The sequence below is a fragment of the Hypanus sabinus genome, chromosome 8 (genome assembly GCF_030144855.1).
Source record: "Hypanus sabinus isolate sHypSab1 chromosome 8, sHypSab1.hap1, whole genome shotgun sequence".
NCBI classification, from domain to species: Eukaryota; Metazoa; Chordata; class Chondrichthyes; order Myliobatiformes; family Dasyatidae; genus Hypanus; species Hypanus sabinus.
In genome coordinates, this window is record NC_082713.1 from 139,326,929 (window position 1) to 139,340,565 (window position 13,637).

General features: G+C 38.5%; 1 protein-coding gene across 1 annotated transcript in view; it reads left to right on the plus strand.

The window, feature by feature from the left end:
- Positions 1 to 13,298, plus strand: part of LOC132398481 (protein bicaudal D homolog 1-like) — a 241,590-nt gene extending 228,292 nt beyond the window's left edge. The window contains exons 8-9 of the mRNA XM_059977997.1: positions 5,493 to 5,578; positions 11,560 to 13,298. Of these exons, the coding sequence (XP_059833980.1) occupies positions 5,493 to 5,578; positions 11,560 to 11,647 (174 nt within the window). The 3' untranslated portion in view covers positions 11,648 to 13,298. The remainder of the gene's footprint in view (positions 1 to 5,492; positions 5,579 to 11,559) is intronic.
- Positions 13,299 to 13,637: the final 339 nt, after the last annotated feature.

Consider the following 13,637-nt stretch of genomic DNA (forward strand, 5'->3'; position numbering starts at 1 on the left):
AGCTGATCAAACATAATTGTTCTTTAAAGCAGTCGCTACCCTAATTGATTTCAATAATTTGTCACTTCCAGACAATAGGTCACACCTCTTTGGCCAAATGCAATTTCTTTCACCGAGAGTTCATGGTAGCCCATCTGAAGCTCAGAAAAAGAAGACTGCTGGTGGTATCCTGGACTGTAATCTAGAGTCTTAACAATTCTTGTTAAAATTGATTTAAACATGACATTTCTTTGTTTCTTAAACACTCAGTCAAATTGTCCTAAAATCACAAAAGGTATACAAATTCATTTTGGAAGTCTGTAAAAATAATGAAGTTAATGTTTGAAATTTGTGTTTCTTTTGTTTATTTGTGCCACAATGTTTATAGCAGAAGAGCAACTCAATTTATCTGGGCTGGATGGCATTTACACTGCACCCCCATTTCTCAAGTTACAGGAAAGAGACCCAGTCCTCCATCTACTGCTGCCCCAGTTTCCTGTTCTTCACCAAATCTTAGAAATGGTCTTGTGGTTCTAATCCCTCCAAACCACGCATGATAAAGTTAAACCCTTGACCATCTAATGTTCACCTTACTCTCCAGTCTTCTACTGTTGGATAAATGGATACATTCTGGTTTTGGCAAGCCAGTGGCCTTGATGATCCGACATCTTGTATCACCCATCAATCTCTATTTCTTCTTCATAGGCTCGCGTTTCCCACACCTCCCTCAATCTGGTTCTGTCTGACCATCATCCCTTTCGTATCTAGTTCCACATCACACACCAGCTTCTGCCATTAAACTCTCCCCTCCCTTTCTCCCGTTTATCTCCTCTGTCCATTATCTATCCCTTACTTGATTAGACTAATCACATCCAGCCTCGCTCTCTACCTTTTTTACCCTCCCCAACCGCCAACTGGATCCAACTGACCCTCATTCATGACCACACTTGATCCCTCCTATCGTAATTACAAGAGATGCTGGAAACCTTGGGCAACATGAGTAACTCAGCAAGCCAGGCAGCATCTATGCAAGGGAATAAACGGTCGATCGTTTGGGCTAAAATCCCTCATCAGGACTGGAAAGGGGGAGGACAGAAGCCAGAATATGGAGGAGGGAGAGGATGGTTTATGAGCTGGCAGGTGGGGGGAAAGTGCAGGGGAGGAGCGGTATGAAAGTAATAAGCTGGGAAGGGATAGGTGTAAGAGGTAAAGGGCTGAGTAAGAAGGAATCTGATTGGAGAGGACAGTGAACCATGGAAGCGGGAGGGAAACCAACAGGAAGTGATGGGCAGGTGAGGAGGAGAGCAGGGCTGAGAGGGTAACCAGAATGGGGAATGGAAGAAGAAAAGGAGGAGGGGGAAAATTACCATAAATTACAGAGATTGATGTTCATGCTCACAGGTTGGAGGCTACCCAGATGTAAGAACAGATATCTCTAGGCCAAATTGAGTTTGGCCTCATTATGGCAGTAGAGGAGACCACAGACATGTCAGAATGGGAAATTAAATTGAAAGGGATGGTCACGGGGAGACCCTGCCTCTCACCTATCAGCTGCCAGCTTTCATCTCACTCCTTCCTCTTACTGGCCCTGTTTCCTTCCGCACTTTCAGACCTAATGCAGGAATTCTAATCAAATCATCAGCCATATCTTTACCCCTGTAGATGCTGCTTGACCCACTGAGTTGCTCCAGTCACTTGATTTTTGATCCAGTGTCTGAGCGTGCCTTCGCTTTTTCTACAGAGTATTATAAAGAAAGGCTTGGGGTTCGGTGTGCAATTGGATTTGGGAAGATGGCATTCTAGTCCAGCTTGAAGTCTATTTGTTTAATGTCAATGTTATCTCTTTTTGTTGCATTTTCATGTCTTTTAGTAAATGATAAATGCAAAATGAAATGCCATAATATGTGCTAAATTCTAAGTATAACATGACACATCAAATTATTGTTATCGCAACATGTATAATTTAGCAGTGTTGATCAGTAATATTGCAGGAGTGCATTTTTTGTGATAAAGAAAGACTGTCATTTACATAGCACCATATACCTCCCTTTCAGTTTGTCCCAGAATACTTTATAGCAATGAAGTACTTCTGAAGTGTGATTGTTGTTGGTTTGCAGGAAATGCAACAACTCATCCTCACACAGGACAACTTCACAAACAGCAGCATGGTGGTAACTTGGTTTGTTTTAATGACATTAAGATTGAGATTTGTATTGTCCAGGACACGGGAATTAACTCCAATCCTACTAATCAATTAATGCTGTGGGATTTTTTTTACATCTCCATTACATAACAAGTTTAACATTTCATGCAAAAGGTAGATACTGCATACATCTATTTCAGTGAGATTGTAAGGGTCTCAGTCATTGAAAGGTCATCAGATATTTACCCAAGTGTTGTGAAATCTCACAGTAATGACAAATGATAAGTCACAAAACTGAGCAGGCAGGTGCAACAAGCAGTTGAGAAGGCAAATAGCATATCACCTATTTTTCAAAATGACTGTAGTTTAGAAATCAGGAAATATTGTTACAAATTTACAGGGAATTCTTGAGGCCACACTTGGAGCAGAGGTGATTCCCGTGTTGGAGGGTGGAGGGAGTGGAGGTGAAGGTTGCACTTGTAGAAACCTGTCCGAATTGGGATGTTCTGTAAAACAAGGGTAGCTCACTTGCATGTGGATCAAGAAATTCAAGTTGAAAAATGATATTGTGTTTATATATTTACTACTTTTGTATAATTTCCATGAGACTAAATTTTATTCTATATCTTAAATTTTTGGCCAATGATTTGTGAATTTTCTAAGGCTAAATTTCTGTTACCTGACTGCTATAACATGGGAGTTGCCTGTACAGTGCACAGTTTTGCTCTGCTTCTAGAAGAAGGTATTTCGAGGTGTTGGAGAAAGTCCAGAAGCAGCAGGCTGATCAGTACCATGATGGGATTGCCCTCTCATGAGAGGCTAAAGAATTAGAACACACACCGAGTGCTGGAGGAACTCAATAGGCCAGGCAGCATCTATGGAAAATGGTGAACAGTTGAGTTTTGGTCTGAGACCCTTCATCAGGACTGAAGTAGTGTTATGTTTTCTTTTCTGTTTTGAAGGGCTATGTACAACAATATCTTAAGGGGGTCTGACAGAATGGCAATTGATAGAAGAGTCTTGATGAAGTGGTCATAGTTACAAGGTAAGGGGGTGGGCATTTAAAGCTGAACTGTGTAGGAATTTCTTCTCCCAGAGGGTAGTACATTTCTGGAATTCTCTGTCCCCAGAGGATCATTAGGTGTAATTAACAAGGAAGTCAATCTTTTGGTATGATTGGGACGTGAGGGCTCTGCATAAGAGGAGCTGAGACCAGGGAGGATAAACCATGATCGTACTGAATGATTGGGCAGATGATTGATTTGAAGGGCCAGACTGTTTACTCCTGCAACTATCTTCTTGTGTTATTGTGATTAACAGCATTGTTTTTACCTAGAAAAGGCTTAGCAAACCTCATGCTTAACTACTGTAACTTTGATAGAAGCAACAAGTTAGTGAAATTCAGAGGAAATTCATGGCTGCGATTCATATTGAAAATATGATTAGCCCTTGATTGCATTATTGAATTGCTTTTTAATCCTTAGACTAATCAACATTAAGCAAATATGAATCTTTGAAATGAAAGGGCTGGATTCATTCATCTCAGGTGCACTGAATGATATTTAATTTTTTTAAACAGTTTTCGCTGTAAAGTTCTCAACTTTGTAAAGGTAATGTTTTTCAAGATACATAGGTTTCTGTTTTAATGCATTTTGAGGCTCTTAGTTATTAGGAATCATCTGTGGGGATATAAATTCCAATATATTTGGTATCATAACCATGATTACATCTGTTTACATCCTCATACCCATTGTGCTGGAAAACCTTGCCGTTATTTCTGTATTTTAGCAGGTCTATGTGAGTCTTACTAAAATCTATGCAGAACTTTAATCAATAACAATGTCTTTCTTTTCCCAAAGCAGAGACATGGGCTGTAATGGTAATTAGAGGCATTCTTCAGTGGCTTGTCTTATTTTCATCGTTCTTTATCCATTTGTGAGTAATAATGCAAAGACCAACAGTTGTTCTTCTGAAAATGTTATGGTCGTTGGCTCTCTATTTGCCAAGTGTACAGAAATTATGCTCACAGTGTGCACAGGATTCATTTGGACAATAGTATTTATTAGAACGCAACACAGCTCTCAAATCCTACAGGAGCCATCATTATTCACTACTCATCATAAACAAGTGCTGCTTCAGATCAGCAGAGTAAAAACTAACAGCCTTATTTATCTATCTATCTATCTATCTATTTACTTATTTATTTATTTATTTATTTATGTTTTTATTTGTCTTTTTATCGATCTGTCTATATACATGTTAATTTGTTTATTCCAATTCAATTCAAGTTTGTCAATTCATCATACATGAATATTCATGAATACAGCCAAACAAGACAGCATTAGTGTGGGGTCAAGGGGCAAAGACACATCAGCAACAGCCACACACTGTAAGCACACACAAGATCACAAATACGTAATAAGAGTCCCAATGCCACAGCTTGATACCCAGTTCTCACACATACAAGTCAACAAACCCATTTAAAATGTTAATAAAATTATTTAGCGTAAATCAGGATTTTCTGCCTCAATGAGCCATGCCTCCCAGCCACCCACCTATTTAAGAACAGCCTAATTATAGGACAGTTTACAATGACCAATTAACCTAATAAGCGACACATCTTTGGACCATGGACAGAAACCACAGCACCCAGAGGAGACCCATGCAGTCACAGGGAGAGCGTAATCCTTTATGAGCAAGAGCCACTCAACATTTGCTACTTAACCAAAGCCTACTTTTGAATAGAAGAGTTCAGATTTTGATGCCGGAGGAATAAGACAGGTATGACCAAATTAGTGGGACTATATTAGCCTTTAGTTAATGTTTCTTTTTGATGAGGTGTTGTTGCCCCCTGGTTCCACGCCTGTTTGAAGTTGACAACAAGTTGTGCAGTTAGCCTTGGGATCATATTGCTGAATAGCTCCTCTGCAGTAATATTGTATTTGTTGTTTCTGTGTAACATTGTGAGACAGCAACGGAGTTCTGTTAAAGGATTCACGTAGGAAGTAGTTATTCATAAACTCATAAAGAGCTTCAAAAATAAACTTTCCAACAGCATCCACAGCCAGCATTAATTTGTGATATTAATGGTATAATTTTGTATTGTAGGACATGGCAGGTGATTTTGCCTGCCTCTTTCCCAAAAGGTCAAAGTTCATCTATAATCTTTTCCAGGGCTTTAGTTATCTAATCCTGGTTTCACAATGCCTCTGCTGGACAAAGGCTGGGCAATATGTACATTTGAATAAAGTAAATCGGGCAACAGAAGTGAAACATGAAAACTCCTCACTAAATCTCTCAGTTCTGTCTTTTTCTATATACTAACCCACTTTGACGTGTCATCTCTCTGTATATTTGTCTAATTTGTCAGTTTTTTGCAGATTGTCAGCAGTCTGCTACATCCATACCGCCACACTGCTCACAACTAGACAGAGGATGTGACTCAGAAACGGAAAGGTAAAGTTTTAATTACCTCTGAAATCAGTCCAAAGCATGCATTATCCATGAAATACATGTCAAAAGTGGCCCCATCTTATCTTTGCTGCTTTCGTCTCCCTTCACTGCATGCTGGGATTCTTTCCTTTGAGGGTTTCTTCCTCACAGCTTCAGTTTAGTTTCAAGTCTTTACACTTCTGTCACAATGTATTTCACCATAGTGACTGAACAAATGTTCTTTTAATCACCATCAACTTGTGTAACTTTTCTTCTTTTGGATCATTCCATACCCTACATTCTCTCTTTGTTATAACTGTTCTTTTAAATCTTTCAACAAATAAAAAAATAATATACCATTGTATCTATGAACTAACTCCCTAGTTGGCCATTTATTCCTTTAAAAGATTAAAAAGTCATTATGTTTTGTCATTGTAACAATGAATGTCATAGCATGATGCCTCATTTGTAGTTCATCGTTGGGCAGCTGCAAATTGTACAAACCTTCTGACATTTAACAGTTGTAAGATTTTAAATCTAAAAATAAGGTATGCAAACTTCTTATTATTAGCATCCTTACTATAAATAGCCAACAGAATATGGCTACATATGTTGTTGTGTTCTTCAGTTATAGATATGGTATTTATTTAGCCAAAGTAATATGATGTATAATTTTTAGTGTAATTTGGAACCACTCAATTATTAGTGACTTTCTTAGTGACTACTGCTCATTTTTGTGATGTAAGTGGAAACCTGGAACATTGACTACAGTTTCTTTGTTATTATGTCATCTTCTTAAAGTCCAAGATACATAACAGTCAAGATGTGTCATTTTGGAGATGGGTTTCCCATGTTTAGAAGTACAGAGTGGATGGGAAAATTGTAAAATGGAGTAGTACTGTGTGAGAAGGATGCTGTTTGGACTGAGGTGGATGGTCACTTTGCTGGATGTGTGAAATTACTGCACGTGGGGCAGGAGGAGCTGGTTTGGAGGGTTGAGGGACTGGACTTTGGGGTTTGCAGCACAGTGCTTATGGTTCTAGAGATTTGGAGACTACTGGCTTTGGAAAAAAAAGATGGACAATGCCCTAAACAAATGCTGCAGAATCAAGAGCTCCTCTTCAGGGGCATATTTATATCAATGTCCCTTGAGCAATGTAATTTAAGAAAACAATTATGTTCTACCCCCTGTTGTCTTCCTCTCCTCCATCCTAACCCCATCTCCTCCACATCCCACCATGAAGTTAAAGATATGAGGAGCCTTTTCTTCCTTGTTGGGAGAGCTACAGAAGGCTACAGCACAGAAACAGGCCCTTCGGCCCATCCAGTCCATGCCGGACCATTGAAACTGCCTTGTCCATGGGAGTTTGGCATATCCTTAATTATGTATTAATTCCGGGCTCCTTTTGTGCGCTGTGGATCAGCCAATGTTGCATCATCACTAACACTCCCAGACTTGGATGAAAATAACTTCAATTTATTTCTGGGTCATGGAGATCATTGGCAGGTCCAATATACCAACATATATTACATATCTATGGGTAATAGTGGGATATTTCTTAAACAACTTGAGTCTGTGGGGTGAAAGTACTCACTTAGCATTAGGAAACTTCAGGATTTTGATCAAGCAGTTATGACTGTACCAGGATAAACAGTATACCCAAGGCAATGTTATGTGCGACTTAGGAGGGAACCAAAGTTTTGGTGTTTCACATTAGCTGGTGAGAGGAGCTATAATAAAATTAAACTAATTACAGCTACTGTTTGCCATTGGTAAAAGGAGTCTATGCTGACAGATAAATTACTGGTTGAGTAGAATGATCTTGCTGTTTAATAAAACATTACTTGAATGCTCTCTCTGAGTACATTTCTGACTGATGGTAGGGAGGCTCTGAGGAATCTGGCATTAAACTCTGCACCTCACGGTAGTAGACTCTTTTCTGCACTCATATTCATGTTATTTAAATGTATGTATTTATTTATTTATTGACATACAGCAGGGACTAGGCCCTTCTGGCCCTTTGAGCCATGCACCGCCCCCCAGCAATCCTCCAATTTAATCCTAGCCCAATCACGGGACAATTTACAATGCTTAATTAACCTACCAATCGATGCCTCTTTGGACTGTGGGAGGAAACCCACGCACTAACGGGGAGAACGTTCAAACTCCTTGCAGATGGTGACAAGCTAGCTGGCCTCTTTAAATGTTTTGCTTTGCTCTGCCTGCCCTCTCTCCCACTCACCCAGAAAGCTGATGGTTATGCTGATGCCAGTAAGTTAGAAGGATTGATAATTAAAAAGATTGCATTTATAAAACTTCTAACATCAGTTCAAGTCAGGGCAATGCTTTTCACAACCAAAGTACTGCCTTTGAAGAGTGGTCACTATTCTATATCAGAGACTTTCTTTTGTAAGTTTACTCTATTTTGTTAAGGAGTGTCATTGTCAGCTACCTGTTTAAAATGAATGTTACTTAGCATTTATCAATCAAAACTAACATGACATCCTGGACTTGCTGTCAGCATGCACTGATTGATAATCTGCAGAATTTGGAATGGGAGTGAATACTTAGGAATTGTTAGTGAACAGGCCCACTTATAACTATGATAGAGTGGAAAGTACTGATGAATCAGGTAAAGGTAATTAAATCTAGGACATAGCCTTAAAAACTTCTGCAATGATATACTGAAGACCTGAATAATGGATGTCCCAAGTACATCTGTTTTCCTTCAGTGCACGGCATGATCCCAGCCATAGTCTGTCATTGACAAAAAAATAAACTGGGACTCTATTGCGCCACATCTAAAGAATGCTGCCTTGAGATCAAAGGCAGAGACTCTCACTTAGAATTCAAATGCCACATCCATGCTTGGACCAAGACTGAGGTTCTCACCTCGTGGTCCCAGAACCCAAACTGAGCATTGCGGAGCAAGCTCTTGTTGAGCTCTTGCTACCTTGCTCATTCTTGCCTTTTATAAATAAGTCAACAGGACTGTAATTTGGATTTCTGGGTAAATTCTACAGCTTCAGATGCTGGTCGGTGTTATAGATATACCTGTTTTGGGAACATTGATATTCAGATATGGTAATAAAAAGGTTGGTAGACTCTGTTATGTCTAATACAGTCATTATATTTTGGTAGCACACGGAGCCCAATTGGCTTGCCCAAAGACTCGAATCTGTGATAGTGGGAATCTCAGGAGGAAGCTGTGAAGGATATTTCACTCAGCAGTTGTGCTTGAAAATGGATGAGACTCCTTTAACATTAACTATTGACTCACATGAGTTTTTGAGGAAGGGCCATCATGGCGTATTTGATTTCCATTGGTTGATGAATTGTCTACCACAATTCCTGGCAGGATACAACATGACTGCAGAGCTTGATGTGTAGGTTGTGGAGTTGCTTTGCTCCATCTACAAGGTGCTGCTTCTGCTTAGCATCTCAGGCATCCCACAATGTGGTTACAAATCCAAAACTGGTATTGGTGGAGACCTCTGCAATTGGCACAGATCAAGTATTCCTCATGTTCCCTGATCACCTGCTACAAATCGTAACCTTCTGTCTGGGTTGAACTGAGGTTTGACAGGATGTCTTGGCATCTGGAGTCCCAGAACTGATCCCTGCCAGTCTGAAAATGGCCCAACTTCTCTTACTCTGTTTTCTCTCCATTCATCAGTCAGTAATCTATGCCAGCATATCAACATTTATACCCCATTCTCTAATTTTGTTTAAGAATTTATTGTGTGGCATCTCATTAAATGCCTTTTAAAAGATCAGCTATATCACAGCTACTGGTTCTAAATTTTTTTCTGCTACTGACAACCTCTTAACTGATTCGTGAAACATTATGTCCCACTCATAAATCCATATTAATTCTACCCAATACTAATGGCCCTATTACCACTTTACAAATAATAGAATCTAGAAATAATAGATCTCTTCCTAGAGAGCATCTGAATTTGAACCAGATGGCCAAGAATCTTGGCGAGCTCCAAGATAAGTTTTGGGCCAATTGAATTAATATTACTTTGACTGGGATTCTCAATCTTTCTCCCACAGTCCGACTTTGGTCAAAAGCTGGTGTAGTGCTTGTTTGCACTGTTTTTAACCTCTAGAACTGCCATTTCAATGCACTTCTGTGTAGAATTCCTCTTTCCATGCTCTGAAAATGTTAAGCCATATGATAATTATTGGCTGCCTATATTCTATCAGCAGGACCTGGACCCATTCACTCTGTACTTACTGACTTACATTTGGTCCCATTAGGACTTATTTAAAATTTCTTATTTTTGTTTGTAAACTGCTCCCCCCCCCCACCCCAACCCAACCCAACCCCACCATGGTCTGGTCCTGCCAAACTTGTGTAACCTTCTAGTTTTACAACTGTCTATGATATTCACATTCTTTCAATTATGGGCTCCTGGACTTGCCTGAATAATGTCAGCCTATCATTGGCAGCTGTATCTGCAGCTGCTAGAGCACTAAGCTCTGAAATTTCCTTTCTCAACCTCATAAGTAACTCAGTGTCAATTTCTGGTTGTGTAACTCTCCTATTAAGTACTGTATGATGTGCCAACAGAGATACTGCATAGGCAAAAGATTTCTTGGGACTGAATGTCTACTTCTGGTGAAGGGTGTTGGCCTGAAACATTGACTCTTTATTCACTTCCATAGATGCTGTCTGACCTGCGGGGGGAGGAGTGTGTGTGTGTGTGTGTGTGTGTGTCTGGATTTCCAGCATCCACAGAAGCTCTTCTGTTCATGATAAAAGTACCCACAGATAAATCCTGCTTGTTAAGTTTTCTCCAAAATACAAATTACACACAATAGTAAACAACTAGCATCCACTAAGGGTGTGTGACCATTGGGAAGTTTTCTAATTATACTGAGTAGATTAATTGATCAATGTAAATTGTTCTGTGGTTAGGTGAGGGATAAATAGGGAGGTTGTTGGGCGCCGTGGCTGTTTGGGCCTGAAGGGCCTATTCCACACTATATCTGAGAAACCAAAATCACCGCCGTCCAAAGAGGCAGATAAATTCACTGGCAAACAACAAATTTTCCAGTTATTCAATTTCTAAAAAGCCGAATTTGTTTATTTTTAGGTATTTAATCCTTTGTAATATTGTTATGAAGATTATTAACACATTTCCATTACTTTCCCTTTTCCTCATTAATTAACCTTGAACCCTTTCAAGATTATTTCATTACCATGTAAAACACTGTTACTTTGGTAAAAAATTCTTCTACTGACATTTTTCGTACAAACTTTATGTTGCTGTGTTGGAATGTTCATTTTGAAGGATTATCGACTGTGAAATGTTACTCTGTGCGTGTTGAGAAATAAATTTGCAATAGGTTGTATGTCACAAGGCTGGTAAACACAATGTTTAAGTTAAAGGTCATAGCTTTGAACTTTTGTTTTTTTTTGGATGAATTAGTAAACCAGCCAAAATGGGAATAAGGATATTCTGATTGTCCTAAGTCTTCCAACTCTACTAGACAGCATTGTTCCAGAGCAAATAATCCTGCTGAAGTTGAATCAGAATTATTGGACATAGGTTTTAGATGGTGATGTTGTCTGTCTTCACTATGGGGCATGTTCCATTCTAACAGCTGGTTAGAACCCTAACTCTTTGTATCAGTGGATAACCACTATCTTCAGATCTAATCCCTAGACTGACTCAGTGGAGATTGGTTGAGTTCGGATTTGGTACCCACCCATTCTACATCTAGCTCGATTATTCTCTTCATTGAAGACAAGGAGCAAGGACGACAACGAATCTGATCCCTTCACATTCCTGATAGTTAAATGAGGTTAAGATTACATCAAGTATCCTCCGTAAAAGAGTGGGAAGATTAAAAATAAGGGACATTTAGAGATATATTAATTTGCAATTAATTACTAGAGAATTCATCTAACATCTGTATTCTTTCCAACAGTGTCGTTTTGTTTTGTAAGTGCATACATTTCTTATTGCTTGTTTTTGTTTTAACTTTGCAGTCCTAATATAGCTCTCCAGGAAGAGCAACCACATTCCAGATCAAAATGTGTCCCTCTCAGATGCATTTCTAAGACTCCCCATTCCTAGTCATGCCACAGGATGTTATCCATTGGAGAAGGAAGCAAGATTCCACTGGCACTGATGTGTTGCCAGGAAAGCCCAAAGGCTCCTCCTATGTTGCTTCACTGCTGAGCCCCAAATCCTATTGATGGTGGGAACAAAGAAGAGAATGTTGACCAACGTGAAATGTGAAGCACTGAGCATTTATATGGAAAAGCTCGTTTGCTGTTATTTTCCCCTTCCTCCATCTCTTACTTTGGAGTATAAAGGCTATATAACTTTTGTGAAGCAGTAGTTCACAGTCACTTGGTTTTTGCCAGTGAAACACAAATAGAGATCGGAAAAAAGGGGGCAGAGAAAAGCACTAAAATAATTAATTTGCAGACAATGGACATCAGTCATTCAGCATCTGAGATTAGAAACAGGAATTGATTTTGATGTGTGTTTCAGTAATTTTGGAAGCATGAGGTGATGCATTTATTTTGTAAGTTTGTCCTAAATGATGTTTCATATATTGTGCACTTACATGTTTGTTTATTTTTACTTATTGGATGATCTTTGGTAGGAAATTATTATTTGGAAATGATGTTGTGATCGTCTAAAAGTAAAAAAGCAGTATTTTGACATGATTAGCATTCCTAAATTATGCTTACTATACCGTGAGTTGGGCATCATAAGGGTCTGTGGCAATGGTCACAACTGCAGACCAAGCATCTCTTCTGATGCTAGAGATCTGCTATTGTATTTTTATTTATTCATTTGTCCTTGTATTTAACTTATAAATGGATGCATTTGATTTGTACCTTTTCATAAAACCAGAGTATTATGATATTTATTTGATGTTTGGACTAACGTAGCAAACAGAGATTGCTTGATCTGCCATGTGTTTTTTTTTCAAAAGGTTGATAATAATATTGTTGAATAGCTTTTTTTTTGCTTCCAGACATGGTATTATTAATTTGTTGCCTCTGTTCAGCAAAAAAGCAAAACAGGATATTATTGCCAAAATACTATCTTCTAGTTAACTGACTATCTGGGCTACAAACATTTTTCTATATTGTGTGCAAGGGCTTGGAACATTTATCTGTAAGTACAATGTCTTAAGTGTGACAAGTTTTGCATCTTGTTAGATAAATGTATCCAAGAACCCGCATAGACTGGTTTTGATACTTGAAACACCAGAATTAATTGTGTTATCACCATGGATCAGTATTAATAGAGTTTGGAGAGTGCTGAGGCTGAGCAGACCATGGGAACGTGAACAACTATGTGAAAGGCATGGATAGTACTGTTATCAGAGTAGTAATGATGGGAATCTTACTGATTATTCCCTTGTCAAAAAATGAATATTCCTTTCACTTATACAGTCAAACATAATTCAGCTTCTCATGAAGCCAAGAGTTTTCTGTCAGAGATGTTTACATTTTTGTCTTCACAAGGTGATGTTGGAAAAAAGCTTTATATCTGTTGACTTTCTGTTTTCTGTTTGGCATATTTCACTATTTGCACAATTCATGCACAGTTGTGTTATTATAAAATTTAATTAATTTATAATTATAATTTAGTTTACTTAGTTAAACAACTTATTACTGGATGCTGTTTTGATTTGTAACTTTTCATAAAACAAATGATATATATATATATGAAAATAGCAAATATTATGCGTGTGTATATATAGATACCAATTTGTAATTATTCATTTCTATTAACAAAATTCTGGGAATGCACTGTATCCACACCAGTGGCACAACTGTATTGCACTCGTGCTGTGCAAAATATTTGTTGTGCACATCAACCTTTCTGTGGTGTGAAAGGAACTTCAGCCTAATAGTCTTTTTTTTAATGCAAGACTATTCTCAGCACTGCCATCATAAGGCAATGGAATACATCATATTAAAGAATCACAATGAAATAAAGGGCAATCAATTAACAAAGGGCACTCATCTTAGTGGAAGATGAACTATTTGGGAAAAAATTCATTATAAATTAGTGGCAAATAGAAAAATGAAGTACATGA